Here is a 21,338-nt window from a genome sequence, read left to right as displayed (position 1 = left end):
CGGGTATTTATCGGTCGCTATTACCGTACTTACCGGTCAGTATTACCGTATTTACGGGTCTGTATCGCCACACGCACCACCCCCGCGGCGGCGCGGGGCGGGCCGGTAAACACGGCCACGTGCGGCGGGGGGGCCGGGCCGCGCGGCGCTTCCGGCAACACGGCGCGGCGCCGCCGCATAAATAGGGCGGCGCGGCGGAGCGGCCGCAGCCTCGCCACTGCCGTCCCGAGCTGCCGCGCGCCCCCGCAGCCGCCGCCATGCCGTTCCTGGGGCAGGACTGGCGCTCGCCCGGGCAGAGCTGGGTCAAGACGGCCGACGGCTGGACGCGCTTCCTCGACGAGAAGAGCGGCGGCTACGTGGGCGACCTCAGCAGGTAGCGCTGCCCCCCTGCCGGCCGCGCCGCCAGGGGGCGCCCCGCTGAGGGGGGCCCTAAGATGGAGAGGGGTGCCGTAAGATGGAGGGGAGCGCCCTAAGATGGAGGGTGCCGGGGGGCGCCCTCCCCGCCCGGCGCTGTCGCGGGGCGGTTGTTTTTGCCCCTCGGGCAGCGGCGGCCCCTGAGGTGGCTCTGGGGGGCGCGGGGCTGTTTTTAGCTGTGGCGGGGCCGGTCGGCTGTTGCGGGCGCCTTAGGGCCGGGCCGGCCTCGCCGCCCCGGCGCGTCCCTCGCTGCGTCCGTGGGGCAGATCTGCTGCTGTTCACGGAGAGCTCCTGTCTACCGCGGCCCTTGGTGCCCTTGCTCGATGTGCAAGCGATGCAGTAAAATAGGTTATTGTAAAGCCCTGTGGAGCAGCGTCTCTTCTTGTGCTCCTTCCTGGCTGGTTAGTCGTGTGTTTTTTTTTTTTTTTTGGGGGGGGGGGCTGTCATTATTTATCAAAATTTACAGCCTGATAAGCTGTGCAGATGTGTTCTGGGAGTGAAGTTAGCCCCTTTGGAGAGTTTGGCCCCACGAAACAGTGGGACAGCAAAACATCTTATTTACTCTGGAGAGGTTGTGATATCTTCTGTTGGTGTCTGTGGGCCAGTGTCACTCCCAATGTTGTGGGGTAGGATAGGGCTTGTGTTGTGTGACTGCCCCAGAGCCTTCTCTAAAGGGTCGCTGAATTGTGTGGTCCTAGGCTTAAGGCACCTCATCTACCCTGTAATCCTGTGCCCACCATCGGGGGTTGTCTGCTTAGAGCAGGGCTGTTTGTGGAAGGAGTTGTCCCTTGACCCAGCACGAGCTGAAATGTCACCTCTCGGGTGAAATCTAGGTCTCAGCAGCCTCTTGCAACCTACTGAATCACACGGTGCTGTGCTGTAAATCACCTATGAGTCATCAGCTGGCATCTATATGCCTGTAAATAAGTGCACATGCAGCTTACCCTGCTAATCCCCCACTGGCAGGAGAGGGCATCTGGGGCTGGTGAGCGTGTTGGAGTTAATTCTGCCTTACCTACACGGCTCCCGGTGCCTGTAGGTGCTGCACAGAGCTCGGCTTGTGCGTGTGGGAACTGTGGGCTGCGCTGCTGGAGCTGTAACCAGGAGTCTTCTACAAAAATAGAGCTGCAGAGTGCTCTGTAACGCAGGCCTGCAAAGGGGGTGGCTGGTTTGTGATGTGCTGCAGTTCAGAAATAGGCTGGGCAGTGGCAACCTTTTCTTCCTGATGCTGTTTGTGTTGAAGAAAAAGTCCAAACAGTTGCTGCCCCCCCCGCCTCAGGAATGTGCCCTTAAGGAGTGTTGCTGAAGACCTGGCCCACTGCCACCTTCACTGAGAAGCTTTTGTGGTATTCCTCCTTCTCCAGATGCAAATGCTTCCTTAGGCACCCTAGTTCTGGCATTAAGAGAAATATGGTGTGTCCAGAGCCATAAATCTTTCCCAGGCAATAAATAACATGCATTATGTGAAGCTTGGTCACCCTGCAAAAGAAAAAGGCTCCCTAGATTTAACTCCCTAGTATTGTGTAGTTAAGGGCTGGGACTCTGTTACAGCATAGATGATCTCTGACCAGTTCCCTCCTGTGAAAACCCAACTCTTCCTGCAGAGCTACATCTTTCCAGCTCTGCTCAGTGAGGTTTGGGTGGGCTGGATCCAGGCTGAGAGATGAAACAAGAACATATGTGACAGAAGCGACTTAGAGTGAATGAGACCCTGCTGTGAACTGCACAAATGAGATCTCGCTGTGCAGGCAGGTTTTGGTAGCAGCTCTTTATCTCTTGTCCTCTTTTATGCAAGCTTGAAAAATCCAGTTTAGCATCCAAAGCATCTGTTTTGTAAATAAGTAGAAGAATGTCTGCATGGGCTGTGCCTGAGCTCAGACTATTGAGCTTGGCATGGGTTTTTACATTCTATTTCCTATTAAAAAGTGAGTAGATGACACAGCACTCTTGGATCAAGAGCCTCAAACTGCCAGGTTTTGATGCCCAACTGTTTGACCTGTCAAGATGCCTTGGAGAAGTATGTGGAAATTTGGCAGTACCTAAACAAGAACCAATCTGCCTCCCATACTGGATTTCATCCACTGCTGTTAGGAAGGTTTCGCATTACGGAGTCATTCAGAAGGAAGTCAGCAGATGAGTGTGCTGTTGACATGTAAGATATAAAGCAGGTTTGTCCCATGCTCTTATGATTCTGCCTTGTCATTGAGACTGTTAATTAACCTGGACAACTAATCTGACTTTGTGCAACTTTGTTAAAATGTAAACTTGAACCACTCAACATATCTTTCATAGTGCTGTATTCTGACTTGCACTGGTTCTAGCTATGGGTGAGGTGATGCCACTCAGTGGTGGGAGAAGAGCCTTGTCCTGCAGGTTTCTTTCCTCTGCAGGAGTCTGTGCTGAACAACTGTTCAGGGAGGTGTGACTGCATGGTGCACATGTTATTTTTGAGACTGCACACCACAAACTCTAGCTCTGTAGAAAGGAAGCAGCCTGGCCACATACGGTTGTTGCATAGGAGACTGCTCATCTGCACAGTTCTCACAGGAAGCTCTCAGCACCTTGAAGCAGCATGTGTGGGACCTGCCTGAGCTCCAGGCATATCACAAGGTCAGTGCTGCTGTGGCAGCTGCTGAGGACACCAAGAGACACTTGAGATGTTTCTTCTAGCTTTGATAAGCAGGTAGCCATCTCCCCTTCCTTTGCAGCTGTTGAAGCAGGAGAGACTTGTTCTCCTGCATGTACTGTGTGTCTTGTCTCCAGCACCTGAGGTGTCCCTGCTGCACTCTGCAGTCTGCCAGGGACTCTGTCACTTAAAGCTTGGGAGCTCCTGGAAGGTCCTGCCTTCACCTTTGCTGCCCACAGGCATGTGAGCAGCAGCAGTGGGGCTGCCCAGAGCTTCTCAGTTTCATGTTGCTGCTTGGATCTGCTGATTTGGAGGTCTGCAGAACATGATCTTAATACACAGCTTCTTTGTAAATAGTCTTACATTCCTTTCAAATAAAAATGGAGCTTATAGCTCATTCACATAATACAGTTAAAGCAGAGCTCCAGAAAATACAGCAGGCAAGCAGTCTTGGTCAAGAGATCCTAGGTTTTAGTGCAAGTGGTCACTCACATGGACCTGGGAAAGTCACCAACCAAATGTGATCCTCAGCTGAGCTTAAAAAGTTCAAAAAAGCTTAAAAAGGTAGTGATATAGAATATTCTAAGTAAGTAATCTGAATATGCATATGTCTTCAGCAGTGGGTAAATATGTCTTTGCATGAAAGTCTGCCTGGCTCGGAGGGACCTACCACCTACAGCAGGGAGAAATGATGTTGCCACAAACCATGTTAAAGGAAGGACTAGAATGCTCTTAAGTGTGCTAAAGCTGACTTAACTGTTAAGAATAGAAAATGCAGTTGTGTGTATAAAAACTGGTGCAGATACAGAGCACTTGGAAGCTCATATAGCAACACTACTGGATGCTAAAACTTCATCCAGACCTTTTTAGAGCAGGGGACAACTTCAGTTTACGGTGAAAACCTGTTTTTTCTCCTTACAGGAAAGTGTTCAGTGGACTTCAGAAATAAACAGAAACTTTGCTTTGTATCTTTTGCAGCTTTTGTAAAAAGGAAGATCACAACAAAGAGAATCTCTTCAACAGCCTGAACTATGATGTTGCTGCCAAGAAGAGAAAAAAAGATCTGCTGAATAACAAAGCCAAGATTCAGTGTAAGATGTCTGTGTTGTTTTTTTAAGTTGCAGGAGGAGAATGGAAAACACTTCAGATCTATGGGTTTTTGCACAGCACTTGAAAACTCTTCCAGAGTATCTTCAAGGGCTTTGTGCCCATGTTTGACTGAAGTACAGAACTTGGATAGAGTTTAATGTGAAGATTTATGCCCCTGTTAGTAATTGCTGCTTTGAGGAGCTATGCTTGTGCTCAAACTTTTGTCATCTGTATTTGTCAGAGGAGGGTAATTTTTTCCTATGGTACATTCAAATGAACTGGTTCCAGTCTTTCCCTTGAAGACTTCCTGTGTTTAACAGACTAAACTAATTTGTGCTTCCATATGCATGTTGAGTACAAATCAATATTACTAGAGGCTACAAGCCTGAATATGAGCTTAGATCCCATCTCTGCAGAGTGCATGAAAAGGAAGGTTTGAGCCTGCTCAAAACAATGTCTGAAGTCTCTCTATACCCAGCAAGCAGCTGAGGTCCTGGTGGGTTCTCTCTGGGGTGACTTGTGGGAACCCCCAGGGACAACAAGGTCTGCAAGATAGATACCCATGTTAATGGAGATGAGGGCTACAAATGTAAACATACACAGAGGAAATGAGTTATGATTCCCACACCAGTATTAGCTCATTGTACATCCCCCAGGATTTCAGAAACTGGTGCCAGGATCTGGCCCCTCTGTGCATTTGGTTCCCTCAGTGGAAAAAACAAATGTTACCATGACAGTTCCTGGCTGGACTCTGACTTGACCTACTAGTTTAAAGGGCCCTGATGCAGGAGCTGTACATCTGTAACTGGCTTCAGCCCCTGTGCTCCCTTACCATGCATATATTCATCATGCTGCATCTATAGCTGGAAAAATGACTACAGGAGCATAGTGCCTCCTCTAAGGAGAAGAGTCTTGCAGGATGGGAAGGAATTGCATTTTCTTACTGGCTGTTGAATTGCTAGTGCAGAGTGAAGCATGTGAGAATAGGGTGGAAAAGAACTGAGCAAAATAAAACTGTCGCAGAAGGGACAAACTGCTTGTGTTGTGTGTAGGGAAGTTATTTTGGGAAGTGTATGGGGCTAACTCTCCTTTCTGAGGGAAGGGAGGGGAAGTTAGAAATAAGGAAAATCTTCATTCCAAGTTGATTCTTTTTTAGAAGGTTAGTTACAAGCACAAGCCTCCTCTGAGCCTGACCTCACTGCTAAAAGCTCTCCCACATGCCTGGTATCTCATGACATTTTTGCTCAACTTCAGTTTTGACATTCAATCCCAAGCCTGTAACCAAGGTAATGAATAGTTAATAAAATCAATAACAACACAACCTGGCTGTCAGCCACATTCACTGTCTGGGACCAGAGAAGAGGAGCTGCTATAGGATATCTGCAGCTGACAGATTAAACATTTAAGCTGCATCACTGTAACAAAACCTCTTTAAGGCTCAGGGCCACTGTCTCGGCTTAGGGCCGCTTAAGCCATATGGAAACAAAGCAGTTCATCATTTGCTAGTTTTGGTTTCAGGTACAGAGGTGCAAACACTAAATAACTTTAGTGGCACTAAAGGGGCAGTGATAAGGTGTGAACAGAACAGGGATGCAGCCTTTTCCAAAGTAAGAGATTAACTGAGCAAAATGTCTTTAAACAGATTTCCACCAAGAGAAGTGGATCTATGTTCACAAGGGAAGCACAAAAGAGGTAAGTGCTAGTGTAGATCATCTTTGCTCCCTCTTCCTGCTGTTGAAGTAGTGGAAGATCCTAGGCTGTTAAAAAGCAGCAGTCTCTCCTAAGAGAAAAGCGGAAGATGGAGCTTGTGGTTGGAATCACAGTAGTGATTTTAAACCCTAATCGGGAGCCAGGACTTGCTATGCAAGGCTCTGTACATGTGTTTAAAGTATGACTTGTGTGCTTTCCTCTTTTTTTTTTTTTTTTTTTAAAAAAAAACTGCACACCAAACCATAATATTGTTCTTGGCAATTGCCCAGCACAGTCCTGACATAGAGCCCAAAGAAGCCCCACAGTCCTGACATCCAGTCCAAAGAAACCCCACTCTTCATGAACTTAGGCTATATATTGAGCCCTAGGAATGCGTTGGCTTGTTGTCTCATAAATCCTGGAGGGATGGAGTTGAGCTCTCTAAGGGTCATAAACAGAGCTTGGATCACTTTTGGGAAACAACCACAGTCCTGACTGTGCTTGGGGTGACGTCAGTGCAGTTGCAGGGGAGACTGGCTTGCTGCCTCCCGCTGCGAGCGGGTCCCATGCCTTTTACCCAAGGGCTTTCTAAATTGAGTTGCCCTGGGTCATGTCTCCCTGGTGCTGTCTGTACTTCTGTACACCAAAATATGACCCAGCCTTTTTCTTCTCAGCGTCATGGTTACTGCACCTTGGGAGAAGCTTTCAACAGACTTGACTTCTCAAGCGCCATCCTAGACTCCAGACGATTCAACTATGTTGTCAGGGTGAGTGTAAGCAGGGATTTATTTTGTTGTGGTGTTGGAGACTAAAATGATCACAAGTTTGTAATGGGAAGTGTGGTCCAAACTGGAACGTGGAGGGTGTTTAGCTTTATTATTAAAGTAATTGATAGAAGTCTTGCAGATATATTCTAAAGATGTGCCTGTCCTAATTCTGGACCTGTTAAAATGGAGAGGCTGGGAAGTGGTGGTGATATAGGTGACCTACCCTTTTTCTTGCATTCCTGGTCATGAAATTGGAAAAAGTAACTGCAGAAGTTACTGGTTTGTATTTCTGTTTTCTCAGTGGAGCTTCTGAATGTAATTCCTGCAGTCCCAAAAGGAGAGTGGAGAGCTCTGCAGAGGCTGTAGCACAAAGGGGCTGGCTTTGCTTGCAAGCGGAGATACCAGCATGGCCTTGAGGGTTGTGAGATTCGCCACGTGTAAAGTTGATACAGGAGAGCCTTGGAAGCCAAGTGTGCATTAACTCCTGTGATCTGACTTCTGTCAAGGATCGTGATTACTCTGTGTTGACTGTAGTGGGAGAAGCATTTGGTTGGCCCTGACAGCCTTAGCCCTGCAGGAGGGAGTTGTAAGCACCAGGCTTCCCCAAGCTGTGCCTTTGCATAACACCTGGAGGCTTTACATCCAGCCAAGGATGCTCCACGGGTGGTAGTTTTCACACGTATTTGTTGCCCAAGGTCTGAGCCTACTTTTTGGTTTATGTACATGCAACCTGCAAATTGATCTCAGATTTCAGAATGCTTATCAAGGCTTGGACTTCAATAGTTAAAAATCTGTTGTTAACTTGAGGCTGTTTATAAAGGGCTCCTTTTCACATCTCATCAGCAGTTAATCACTGGTGAGGTACCAGCTGTTTAGGTTTTAGGTTCTGGAGCAAGCAACATGGGTATTGCTTTCCGTAGGCTGAGTCAAATGTCATGAAAAGTCTGTGAAGAGAGTGGGGAGGTGGAAAGAGATCTGAGCAGGTTCAGCTCAGCTTGCTCCCCTCAACTGTTGTCTAGTTCCTCTGTCACACTGGGTTGGGCACAGGCCTCCTGGATGACTTTAGTCTGTGTGGAAAGGGCACTGGGAATGGCTTGGAAGTGCTGTAGGGCTGGCAGGAGGGAATGGGGATGCTGTAGGAGGCAAAGCAGGATGCCAATCCACAGAAACTTGGGCTTTTCTAGCTCTGGAACCACTTGTCTTCCTGCTTGGCCAGAAAAGATGGTCATCAGGCTTGAGGTACTTAGTGTTTTCTGATACTGGATATGTATATTTGCAGCCTTGTCATCTTCAGGGAGGTTATTTTACCAACTAATAGCTATGAAGGGCTATAACTCTTCATTTCAAAGTAATACCTATAAAAAGGCTATTGCTCCTCTTGTATTTGATTGAAGACTTATAAAATAGAACTTGTATTTGGCTCTCCAGACTTTCGACTTTCCCTGTTTTTTTTTTCTTTTTTTTTTTTTTTTTTTTTTCCCCTGGTCAAAAGGTAGCTGATCTGCCAGAAGCCTTGGGACAGACTCTGCCGTGTGCTCAGCTCGTTACTCTGCCTGACTTTCTGACATGATGGGTGCCTTGTGTAGCAGTGTGAGGATCAGGCAGCATTCCTGTTGGATTTTTGAGGAGCAAACTTGGATTGCTGTGAAGTTACTGAAGAGAGGGCTGTCACATGTTGAGTCACCCCCTTTTTCCCCTCTGAGGACCAGCATAAAAGGGCAGGGGAAGGGTGGGAATCAAGGTTCAATATAAAATTAGAATCTTTATAACATAAAACAATTACTGAGATCTCAACTTGGCCTTTCCTCATCAGTGAGTTTGATCCATGGTGTTTAAGGACTTCCAAACAAGAGAGGAAATGGGTAATTCTCAGTTCCAGCCTTATCAGTCCCTGCTATGTTATCAAAAGTAGCAATATATGGTATGAAAGAGAGCACGTATCCCTGTTTCAAATTACCTCTCTTGCTGAGCTTGTAAGACAATTCTCCCCTCCCCACTGGAGTTTTAAGCACAGCTGAAGTATGAAGCTTTCTAATTGAGGCTGACTTGTGTGGTTTGGCAGATAAAGAAGATATTAAACCTGGTACTATTGATCAAATATAAAACTGACTACTTAAATGAAAAGGTTGTATCAGCCAAGTCTCTGGTGGATAGTGGCTCGTAAAATACTTAGTGCTGGATTTGCTCATGAAAAGTTCTGCCTTGATGTCAATCTTGTTTATGGTCCCTTGCAAATCACAGGCCTCCTAGAGAACACAGATGTGTCACATGGAAAATGCCTTGAATATTAGCACACAATTTCTTTCCCTCTCTCTTTGTTCTAGTTCCACCCATTGCTCAGGGCGTCTGATCAATGTCATTGTATTTAGTCTGCAAAGACAGTCTTCCAGGGAGGCAGGGAGAAAATAGGATGACCATTGAAAAAGAAGGGATAGAAACAGAAGCTAATGATTCTGCTGCTTTCTGAATCCCACCTTTCTGAATAGAAAAGCAGGTTACCAGTATGTTACCTCTGATAACAAAACATACTTTCAGGCTGAGCAGTTGGTCCATGCAGTGACCTTCTTGCAGCATTACTCTGAGTAGAGCTGAACGTAAGTCTGGTAGTGATTTCAACACTGTTTTTATTTTCAGTGGTACAGAAGTGTCTGTTTTGAGATATTCCCAACCTAAGAGCTTCCAGTTCTGCTGTGAAAAGGAGCACCTCTTTGAGGTGGAGGTGTAAGTGGCAAAAAGCTTGTGCTTTACAAGCAAATACAATATTATATATTGTAATATATTACATATTTATATAACTATATATTTATGAGCTATAGACACTGAGTTCATGCAACTGAAGTGGAGGAGAAATTTTCTTCCAACGTTTATCTTGTCTTGATGGTCTGCTCACAGAACACTCAAGTCTGTAAGCAGAGGTATTAGCACTTTAACTTGGTCTTTGCTGATGGCTTTAGCTGTAGCATCTGCCTGTGTTACACGAAAGTGTTCAGGTTTTAGAGCGGATTACTAAGGTGGTGGATTGACTTGGGGGGATCCAATCTGTTCTCAATCTTTAACAGCAGAGAAAGTAGAACTGTTTCAAGATTTAAAAAAGACTGGAAATGTGCTGTGAACATAAGCAAGATGAGCACAGATACAGAAGTGGCTGCAGCCCCGAAGCTGTCGGTTCCCTCTAGACACATCCCTGCTCAGATGCCAGGTGAGGTCTTGCAGGCCAGTGCTTTCAAAAGGATTTGTCATGTGGTAGCTGTGTGGCAACATCTTGCCAGGGAAGGCCCCGTTTCTGCCCATAAAATCTTATGTCAGATTAAGGTGCATGGCACAGCTCTCCTGGAATATTGTGACCTAGACAGTGTACAGCCTGCTAAAGTGGGCTCTTAATTTTATGGTTCTTTTGCACCTTAGTTCTGAAGTCCTGGATCTGTGCTGACCCATCTTCATGGCCCACACCATGAATCACTAACTCTGTTGCTGTTCTCCCTTCCAGCTGAAAAGCTGGTAGGGCTTTGGCCATAAAACAGTTCTGCCCTGTCAGTGCAGAAGGGCTTGGGAGGAGATTTTCATTGCAGTAAGTTTCTCTTGGCGGTTTAGATTGAAGAGCCAGATCCACAGCTGGAAGGAATTGATGGATTCATGCAGAAGGCAGCCGAGGTTACCCAGAGGTACACAGTCAAATGTAAAGTTAGTCTTCAGGAGTTTGGTATTTGTGCTTTTTATCACAATACAGCACTGCCCTTTGAGATGTGGCCATCCCTGCTGCAAAAAGGCCCTTGTGGCTCCTTGTGCAGTAAGGGAATGTGCATCTGCAGGGAAGGGAGCTGGGTTTTGCTCATTGCTTCCTGACTACTTTGTGGAGGCTCTGGAATGACTCAGAGCATCCCATCCTGTCTCTGCTCCTTGACTGTCACAGTCCCCTGAGAATAAACAAAATGCAGGCAAGAAAGTAAGAAAAGCTGTTTGAAGAAGAGCTACCAGGTCATTTTTTCCCCTCACTTGTGAACAGTTTAAAGAATTAGGATCTCATGCCCTATTTTCTGGAAATGTAGGGCTCCCAGCTCTAAATCAGCTGGAATGCAATTACTTAGCGTTTTTGAAAGGCCTTTTAAAATTACTGCTAACCTTTCCCTCTGCACTCTCTCCCACCATCTGTCCCTCTCAGTCAAGTGCGGGCTGTACTGACTGCAGCTGCACCGTAACGCAGCCCGTCTGCAGCTCTCCAGCCCTCTTACCCTGCTTAGCGTTAATCCGCATCCATCAGTCTGCTGCAGATGACAACACTGCCTTTTTATAATGCTGTAGACCCCCGTTCAGCAGTCTATTAAATGTGAGACCCTAGTCTGGGCTTGTCACCCCAACAAATCCTCACTGCACTGGGGTGATATGGCTAGATGGGTTTGAGCCTGATTGAACCCTATCACTTACTGGTTCTGCATGTCTCGGGTATGAGCACATGAGAATAAAAAGATGTGTTTTGGTGTGGAAGGGTAGCCATCCATTTCAGCCAGCAGTCCCCAGGGAGTGGAGTAGGCCTGGAAATATTCACAACATAGTTCCATATGGAATTTCACCCTGGGTTTATTGCTGCAGGGGAAGGGAGGTGACACGACATCTGAGCTGCTGCACTGAACATAAATTGAACTTTCATAAACACAGGCAAGACAAAGTTGAATCCGTTTTCTTGGTTAACTTAATTTCATACTAATTGAATATATTTCAAAGAGCTCAGATTGTTATCCATGTTCCTCCTAAAGAATGGCCCTAGATTTTGTGGTAGTGCATTGCCTGGCGCTTATCCTTTGGGAGCGTTTTAGTGTTTTCAGCACTGTGTTGCTACCACCCTGCCTGGAGGAAGCGGCCTCCACATCCCTTCTAGAACAGCAGCAGTTTGAAGCACAGAAGAGCTGATCAAGGTGCATGTGTGGCTACTGTGCAGATAGAGGTGGCAAGCTGATTGTGACAATCAAAAAATTTCATGGTTGAGTACAAGCAGTGTTACAGAGACTACTTTGTGCACTGACTTTTTCTACTTTTTTGTACTTCTGGTATTTTATAAAATTAGAAAAAAACTTCTAATTTTTCCAAGTACCTTGTGAACTGCCTTGCGCTATGGAGTATCTAGTTTTTGTGGCCTCTCTTTAGTTGAGAGGCTTCAGTAGGTGGTCTTGCTGCTTCCAGCAAATACTCTCCTGTATATCTTGCTTCCCAAAAAGAGTGACTCAAAATGGGCTGCCCACCCTTTACAGAAGTGTTAATGTAGGTCTTTTTCTTTAATATTTTTTTTTGTGTTTTTTTTTTCCCTCCAGTCATATGAGGTGCAGGTTTATTAATAGAACATAAACTCAAAGCCATCTGTTGATGCTGTTGGTCTGGAAAGTAAACGGAAGAGGAGATGGGTCAGCCCAGGCAGCCTCCCTGCTCCTAACCAGCAGTCACATGCTGGTGCCCGGGACAAGTGCTTGCATAAAACCTTCTCTGAGCAACCTGCCTTCTGGCAAGCAGCCCCTAACTTTATGGATAAATTCCTGGCATTCTTATAAGAGGGCAAACAGGTCAACTCATGACTTATCAACTCTTGTCAAAACCCATCTTAGTTACTTGACACAAGTACTTGCACCTTCTCTTACCCGCTGCGGTGCCAGCAAAGGGATTCCAGAACTACGGATGATAAAGGATTAATAAGCTAGTCATGTGGTAATGTGTTGATTGATTGGTAACATAAAAGGTTTTCCCTTTCCCTTCTAAATTAGAACAGAAGGGTATGTACATCCAAAACAAATGGAATAACATGTGGACAGTCTGTGTATTTATATAATGTTGGGGGAAGGGAGGAAGTGAGAAAGGCTTGGAAGATCACAGAGCACATGTGCTGCAGAACAGGATCCAGGGGAAAACTTCTGTGGCTGTTCTGGCAGCACGAAGCTGGGGAGAGGGTGTCTTCCCCCTGGGAAATGCTGCTCCCGTTCAGCATGCAGCTAGTACTGAGTCAAAGATCAGTGAAGGGGAGTAAATCAGTAACAGAAAGTAAAAGTGAGGCCTCCTTTAGGAAAGATTAACAGGTAAGCAAGGACCAGCAGGGAAAGGTGAATGCCTTAGTATTGTTGAAGTTGCAGCAGAAGAGAAAACCTTGGGAGAATCAGGGTTTTTTTTAGGGAAAGGATTGGTTTGTAAACACAGTCCTTAACCTTTCAGTATTGGTGACAGTGCCCTGACAAAGCCTGTGCAACCAGCAAGTGTGACGTAAATTGTGGAATCTGATTCTCATTAGTGCCCCCCCAATAACCTCCCCATCCAAAGGGGAATTTGCTCGTGTTCCCTCCTGCCACTGCCTGTTTATGCAGCAGCGCCGGGCAGTGACGTCTGCCGCTCGTTGTCCTCGGTGTGAACAGCCTCACTGAGCACTGCCCTGTGGTTTCCCTGCATCTCTGAGCCATGAAATAAAGGTTCTGTCTAAAGATCAGTAGAAATGCCTCTTATTTCCACCCTCCCTTTTCAATGTGGGTTTAATTATTTACTGTCTGCTCTCTCCCCCTTTGCACTGGCTTGTTCTGCGGCTGGGTCTAGCTTTTATTTTCAAGTAGCAAACAAGTATCTGAACTGTTTTGCTGTGTCACATGACTAGGAGTCAGGATTAGAAACTTATCTCTCTACCCTAAGCCTTGCGACTTCTATTTTTATCCACAGCTGTTGGAGCTGATAGCAAAGTCTCAGCTGACGTCACTGAGTGGCATTGCCCAGAAGAACTACATGAACATTTTGGAAAAAGTGGTGCAGAAAGGTAAATAGAAGCCCTAAGGTAGGGGTGTTTCACCTAGTCTGATGTTCTCGTTATGAACCACATCCTCAAGAACAGATAGGCAGTGCATGATAAGGGGTGAAGAAGAGGCACTACCTCTTGTTCCTGCAGCTTAATTTCACTCTTTCCTGAGTGAAGAACTAAGAGGGGAAGAGTAGGAGGGCATGCCCATCTTGATGGGTGTTCAGGAGGCAAGTCCTCATTTTATTATTTCCCTTTACTTTGCAGACTATGAAAAATCCATTTTCTAACTGCAGAAGATTCTTCAGTTTCTGCCCTCAAGTCTAGCAGAGCTACAATCTCTGCTGCTCCCCTGTCTCCAGTTTGCTTGTATCAAGTACTGCCATCCCACAGGGAAAAGAGCAAGCTTGTAGGCTGGCCTCACCTCCTCTAGGCCTCCTAGTAAGGGCTGACTTATAGCCAAGATGTGTTGCTTCCCTTTCTAATGCTTTACTTCTCAGTAAACCTATGTATTGAGAGCAACCTCATGTGCATGTGTACAGAGGAGGAGGGTCCTGAGCTATCTCTTCATCAGCAGGGTAGATGGAGGAAGAGCTGTACACAGATAACCTCTCAACACATTAGAGGGCAAAGGTGGCCTATTTCTACTGGTTAGAAATGAGAAATGCTGCAGAAAGGGCAAATATCTCATGTGTTTATCCTGGGAGAGGATCTGCTGATCTGCTTATCTGCTATCTAACCTGATATGCTTTAAAAAAAAAAAAAAAAGGCCCAGAAGCCCAGGTTGGCATCTCTTGGCCTCAGACAATAGCAGGTAACTTGATTTATCCCCAGAAACAGATTCAGTGCAAGCACTTGGGCAACTTCCACTTTTAACGCTTTCTCTTCCTCCAAAGTCCTTGAAGATCAGCAGAACATCCGGCTAATCAGGGAACTGCTGCAGACTCTCTACACGTCCCTCTGCACCTTGGTTCAGCGGGTTGGCAAGTCTGTGCTGGTTGGAAACATCAACATGTGGGTGCACAGAATGGAGACTATTCTCCACTGGCAGCAGCAGCTGAACAACATTCAAATCACCAGGGTAAGTGTGAATCTGAAGGCCAAAAATAACATGGTTCCTTCATGAAATCTTGTGTAGCAGCTCTCACTTGGGAGGCTGCATCCCACTGTGCTTCCAGTGTGAGCACAAAGTGCTGGGGAAGGAACTGGTGTTGCCAAAAATATGTGGTTCCCTTTGCTTTTGGGTTCAAAATCAGTGTTAATGGGTCAGATCCCTAGCCAGCTCAACACCCCCAGCCTGGGATCAGACTAGGGCTGGTTGCAGCCTGACTTCTGCATAGCCATGCAGTGCTCTGTGAGCAGAGCTGGACAGGAGACAACTTCTCTCTGCTGGGAAGTCTTCAGAGATCAGCCCTCAGCACAGAAAGTCAAATGGAAACCTCTTTCAAAAAAGTGAGATGTTTCCCTTAAAGCAAATTAAAAAGTAACAGTTTATCTGTATATTAAGTGCAAACTTAAAACCAGCTGTATAATTTAATACTTCCTAGTTAAAAATGCCAGTGATTCTGCCAGTAATCTGCAGTTGGCCATTGTAGCCAGATGAGTCCTCCTTTCACAGCATCTCTTTGCAGGTGTGTCTGGGGATGAGCAGGAGACATTAGTTGATAACCTCCTAACCTGGCCTTTGTGTCTGAATCAAACCTGACCTTGGTCTGCTTTTACCTTCAGTGAATGTTGGCCATCAGTTTCCTTCTAGATGAGTCTCCCTAGAGTGTTGCCAAGAAAGGGGGTCTCTTGGACATGGTGATGCTAATATCTTCTCTTGGTGCTGCACTGTGTGTCACTGTGCCCTTCCAAGGAGTCAAAAGCAGTGAAATGGACTGGGAAATTCTTGTTTGTCTTAGGCATGGCCTCAGGGAATATAAAAGGCACCTTTTCTTGCCTCTCTGGTGAATCCAGCAGAGGTGTTTACCAAGGATTAAGCAAAGGACCTGCTTTTATCACTTTTAAATGTCTGGGGAGCACTAGGAAATGGCTTCTCACTCATTCAGTGAGAGATTTGAGTGGCAAGTGGAAAACAGTGAAGAAAATGAACTCTTGAGGTGCTGGGTGTTTGGAAGACCTGTAAAGGCAATGCTGCCCCATCTTGCAGTGGTTGTACCTTCACTTAAGTGTAAGTTAATAGACACATTTGTAAGTAATGTTAATGCCCAGTTTTAAGGGCTCCAGATGCAGAGCTTGCAAAAATGGAACTTTTTGCACTACTGAAGATGAATTCAGGTCAAGACAGGGGGAAAAAAAAAAAGCTGAGCTAAGAGGAAGAATGAGCAGAGTTGCTTGCAGTGAGTGCACTGAACAGTGAGTGCTTCTGGTATTTCTGAAGCAGGGAAAAATGTCTTGCAGCAGCCAAGACCTAAAACTTTTGACAAAAAAATTCAACTTGCAAAATACTGAATAGTTGCTTAAAAACCTCTGTCCAGAAAGTGACAGCATAATGTTCTGCTCTGATCTAATCTGTGTTATTTCTCCAAAAAAAGTAATGTTTGAAAACTCCTGGAAAGGAGCACTGAGGGAAAAGTAGCAGATAAGTCTCTGGCGCTGGTTCAGCAAACCTGTGAGTGTGTACTTGAGTCACGCTGATTTCTTCAATAATAAGACTTAAATGCTTAGTTACTTGTTGAAGCAAGATCCCCGGAGCTCAGCTTTGCTTTTTATGCCCTGGTGAGCTTCTCTCTGAGCTTCCTGCCCTGGAGAGGGCTGTAGGAGAATAGGAAGGACAGCACAGGGAAAGGGAGATGAACTGGAGGGGATCCAAGGCTGTAGCTCAGTCCTATCCCTAAATATCTCAGTTTGTAGAGACTTGGGCTGCTGTGTGGAAAGGAGACCCATCAGCTTCAGGATGGAAAAATTGTCCTCTGCTTCCCTATCTGATTTAGCTGGAAGACACAGGCAGTACTTTTGCCTGAGGTTTTAGCAAGTATGGGGGAGCTGTCTTTGTCTCAAGAACAAATCTTGAGATAGAAATAGAAGTGAAATGGGAATGAATTAGAAACTGCTGAAAAGTGGTGGATGGGGTTGGGAGATAACAATAGGAGCACTATTGTTTGTGCTGAGATGATGAGGGAAAGGGCTCCCAGTGCCAATGTGAAAATCATCACGGTCGGCTTGGGAACAAACCCTTTCTGGAGACCATGGAGCCAGCTTACTCCTTCTGGATTGCTGCTTCAGGCCTCTCTGTTGCTTTTGCAAACTGTGGCCTTTTGAGCAGTAGGAAAGGGGGAGCAGTTTGTGTGCAGACACATCGTGTCCTTGAAGCTTCAGATACCATCAGATGGGGAGCGATGGGGCAGTCTGATTAAAAGCAGCCTCGTGCAGCCTTGTCCTACAGGCCTTGGCTTCGGGTGCCAACTGCAGTGTGATTCCACACCTTAAAATAGCAGCATCTCTGCACAGGGTAAATGAGAAAGTTGGCACATCTGTTGAACATTGTTTCTTCCCTGGGGCCAGTCCTAAAGGCTGCTGTTTGCCTTAATAAGGCTGGGGCTGCTCTGGGAACAGCTGGAACCTGGATTCTGGTTCTTGTTGATCCTTTGCTCCTGTCTGTGCCTTGGATTTCCCCGCAGCGCAGGCCTTGCCAGTCTGTCATGGTTAGTTTTGTCCTGTTGCAGTGGGATGCTGTGATGACATAAGCTAAAACACATCAAGAGAGTGAGATTCCCAGCAACACACGCAAGAAAGTCCAAGCTGAGGAGCAACACTGACCTCTGTGAGACCCCTGTGTGGTTACACCATGTAGCTGCTGTCCAGCCGCAGGGAGAGCTGGCAGAGATGTTTTGGGAGCTCTTAAGTATGGATGTGGGAAGGACGGAGAAGGGCAGGGAGACTTGAACTGTGACTCAGCCTCCAAGTACTGCAGCAGCACAAATAAACACTGCCTGCCTTGAAGGTAATTCACATGCTCTACTAGAGTAGAGGTGGCTTCCCCTCTATCCCAGAGGGGGAAGTACTGCTTTCTTGGTGTGTAAGTAGTAGTGATGAATATAAAAACTCTACTACAAGCTAGAATTGACCAATCTTCACCTTCCTCCAGGAGCTCAGTTTTCTTTCTTTTTTTCAGCCTGCCTTCAAAGGAACTACTTTCACAGACCTACCGTTGTGCTTGCAACTAAACATCATGCAGCGACTGAGTGATGGGAGGGACCTGGTTAGCCTTGGCCAGGTGGCTCCTGACCTGCAGGTGCTCAGCGAGGACCGGCTGCTGTGGAAGAAGCTCTGCCAGTACCACTTCACAGACAGACAGGTACAGCAAGAGGTGCCAGTGCCAGCAGGTGCTCGTTGTTGCCGGTTGGTGAACAAGCACCTGTAGTCAACTGTTGTTGTTTGGCTGCCTCCTGGGTCTGAGGGCTGTGCTGTAAGCTGATAATGCAGGTTGGCAGGAGGACAGTCATAAATCTTTATTGGCAGGGCGGGGGGGGGCTGAATTGCCCCAGCAGCAGTTTCTGAAACAGGAGCCTGAGACATGAGTCACACAGTATGTTCAACCTTGATGCAGGTGGCAACTGCAAGTCATGGTTGCTTGTCCCACGTGTGCAGGGAAAACGTGTAGTCAACTCCAGCAATAACCACGAGGCCCTCGGGGCTGTCGTGGGCAGTCTGTGTGTACGTGGTCCAGGAGGAACAAGTCCTGCTCTGGGGAAGGTCATTTCTGTTAATTCAAATTCCGTACATTCAAATCCAGTCTCTGCACCCTGTGAAGGGAAGTGAAGCCCCCCCAAAGGGAGAAGAAACTCAAGCTTGGAAGCATGACAAATAACTAAGGCTTAGAGTCAGTGAAGGAGCAAAACAGTCTGAAACTATTAGCTATGAGTATACTTGTTATCCTGGCAGCCAGCGATGGTATGAAACAGCTCCTGAGGCTTTAGGCTGTTATACAGTAATAGTTAAGGAATAAAGATCCTGGTAATGGTATTGTGTGAGGATGTTGCTGCAAGAAGCCCATTATAGTGGGACACTCAGAGCAGAACTCTTCTTCCTGTTACACAGGAACCGCCATGGAATGAGGAAGGAACCTTGGGTTTGCGTGTAGCCACCAGGTACAAACCTGTATTGTTTTTTGTCTTTCAGATTCGTAAACGGCTAATCTTATCTGACAAGGGACACCTGGATTGGAAAAAGATGTACTTCAAACTCATCAGATGTTACCCTCGGAAGGAGCAGTATGGTGACACGCTGCAGCTGTGCAGGCACTGCCACATCCTCTCCTGGAAGGTGAGAGGGATTTCAGGAAACTTGGTCAGAGGCGGGTGTCTCAGGGCTGTGGAGCTCTTGGTGCTCCCTCTGCTTGTAGCTTAGTTTGGCTGCTGCAATTCCTTTGTCTGCTTAACCTCGTGTTTTCCTTAGTATTAGTTAAGGCCCTTTCTCCATAGCATTGGAGATCCCACCTTCCTGTCATTGAACAAGAGTTACTGTCATCAAGGCTGAAGAGAAGGGGATAGATGGGTGTCCTATAGGATAGGACTGCCCACAGTGAGGAGCATCTCAGCACTGCTGCTGTTGCCACTTGCTACTGGGGATGGAGGTATTTGCAGCAGGATTATTTTGGGGCAGTGTTGATGACTGCAAAAAAAAAGCCCTCAACAAAAGTCTGGTGGCAGCTTTAATGTCCATGGCATGTGTCTGAATTTCAATTTCTGTAGCTGGTGGTGGACTCTGCCCTCTGAGCCCTCAGAAGAGGTAAAAGACTGAATAGGATCTTTGCTGGTTTTTTTTCCCTTCACTTGACAGTAGTCTCTGCAGTCTCAAGCCTAACTCTGCATTCTTTGGCAGGAATATAAACACTATTTTGGGCCCTGCTCTGTTTGCAAGCAGGGTATTTGGCAGAAGGGCAGCCCTGAGCTGGCTGATGCTGTGGTGCCCATTCTGGAGTCTCTAAATGAAGCTGTTTTCTCCCTTCCCAGGGCACCGATCACCCTTGCACAGCCAACAACCCGGAGACTTGCTCCACTTCTCTTTCACCGCAAGACTTTATCAATTTGTTCAGGTTCTGAACTGGGGTCATCACAGCTTTGGCGATTCTTACAGGACACTTTATGCCACTGAGCTTGGACACTCCGTTTGTAAATAATGTAAATATTCATGTTTGTTTGGAGCTCCTGAGTCAAGGAGGAAGAGTATCTTGGAGACGAAAGGTGAAATTACTCACTGATGTGCAACACTTAAGGAATACAGACTTCCATAGGACTGGTGTATAAAAGCAGCATGTTGTACAGACTCCCTTTTTTCCTGATCAGAGTACAAGATACAGGGCAGAAACTTCATTCTTGTTTTTAGAAGTTAAAACTGAATTTGTCTTGTGGCCCTTTGAGAACTTTCTTGGTATGTTTCTAAAAATTGAAAGAAAGTAATACAAGGCTAGGACTGTTGAACTGTTTCTCCATCTGGTTTTATTTAGCATACGTATTTATAAATATGATGTTTTAAAAATATTTATGGAAAATATCCCTGTGACAAGTTTAATAATTTTATGTTTTTTTAAAGGTACATTCTGAAATACTTAGCATAGAACTCTAGCCTACTTAAAAAACAAAAAGAGAATTGCACCATACCATTTTCTACCTCTACTAGATTGAGTACCTTTCAAATGAAAATCCAGTGTACAATGTGAACTTTTGTATTTTGTACAATGATTTAAAGGGAAATGCTTGTGATAGTAAGCATCTTTTCTTGCATTAATGCTTACCTCTTTACACTAACTTTCTTGCTCTACTCAGTGCTTGAATGCCTAGATGATAGGCACTATATGAATACCTAAGACTTTACTCCTTCCTCTTTTAGTTGGTTGGCTTTATGAAAGATTAAGCAAAAGGAATAAGAAGAGCCACAAGGATGAAAGTTACCCAAAAGGGAGGAAATCCTATTGCAAAGAAGTAAAGGACTGGGTTTGATCTCGGTGTAAATTTGTATCAACTCCACTAAGTCACTTGCCTTGGCTAAGATCCCAAGTGAGACTAGAATCTGGTTTTTGAAGCCCACCTGTTCTTTTTTCCAAACATACCCTGCTCTCCATTCCCACTGCTGTCAAAGAATTGAATTTTCTGACAGCTGGTAAAACATAGGGAGATGTGGGCCTGGGCTGTTGAGTCTACTGAGATGATGCAGTTCTTCATCACTGCGAGACTGGCAGCGTCCTGTTCAGTCTGAGTAATGGAGTTCAGGCTAATTGGAGAGTATGAGTCAACCAATTTGTTCCTTTCTTAAAACTGCAGTCAGGACTGAGATAAGCAGGAGCTTTCCAACGTGGTGCTTGACATCTTCACTTATATTTGCATGCCAAGGAAAGGGAGAAGACTGCGTAGTCTGTTCTCCTTCCAGGGCTGACAACTGTGTTGGGACCTTCTTACATCAACCTAAAGAGAATTATTTTGTCCTGTGAAGTGACCTTGTGCTTCACTGTGGCATGGGTTTGGTTTTCAGTCCCCTCTGTTGTGTGTAATTCTGTACTTTCCACTAAGCTGGAGCCAGAATCCTCCAGCTCTCCTGCAAGGATGTGCAAACCCACGTTGGGCAGGTTTTGCCATTAGCCAGTGCAGTTTCTGTATGGCACTGCCTCTGTGCACTATGTCAGCAGGGTGCCTCAGGAGGGTGAATGTTAGGGGCTTCTGTGTTACTATGTGCAAAGGATTGTGAGGAAGAGGAGTACTCAGGACAATTCAGGAAGAACTACTTGAGTTAATTGCTGTTAAATATTATGTTCTTTTTTTTTTTTTTTACATTTTTATAACTGACTTTCAACACTTTTCTGCAGCTAATATATATATAAATTGATAGCATTTGCATTTTTGCAAACTAAATCACTTTGCCTACTCTCGGAATAAATGCAAAAAGGGAAGAAGCCTTCTCTAGATAGAGCAGTGGGGAAGGAGGTAGAAACTTTAGGAAGGGCAAAGCCAGGACAGAACTGACAAGAGCTGCCATTTTGCTGTATTCCCAAAGCAAAGAA

The 21,338-nt window shown here is 45.9% G+C and overlaps 1 protein-coding gene across 1 annotated transcript; it reads left to right on the top strand.

Moving 5' to 3' along the window:
* Positions 1-227: 227 nt before the first annotated feature.
* FBXO32 (F-box protein 32) lies at positions 228-20,157 on the top strand. Its single transcript, XM_088533304.1, has 9 exons — positions 228-373; positions 4,019-4,131; positions 5,772-5,821; positions 6,493-6,585; positions 13,267-13,360; positions 14,236-14,420; positions 17,457-17,639; positions 18,464-18,607; positions 19,297-20,157. The coding sequence occupies exons 1-9, from the start codon at positions 258-260 to the stop codon at positions 19,384-19,386; spliced, it is 1,068 nt and encodes a 355-aa protein (XP_088389430.1). The 5' UTR covers positions 228-257; the 3' UTR covers positions 19,387-20,157.
* The last annotated feature ends 1,181 nt before the right edge of the window (positions 20,158-21,338 follow it).

The sequence above is a fragment of the Tinamus guttatus genome, unplaced genomic scaffold (genome assembly GCF_059628265.1).
Source record: "Tinamus guttatus ecotype Peru unplaced genomic scaffold, ASM5962826v1 Tinamus_guttatus_pri_ptg000492l, whole genome shotgun sequence".
Taxonomy (NCBI): Eukaryota; Metazoa; Chordata; class Aves; order Tinamiformes; family Tinamidae; genus Tinamus; species Tinamus guttatus.
The sequence above is the reverse complement of the archived record's forward strand: the minus strand, read 5'-3'. Positions and strand labels throughout refer to the sequence as shown.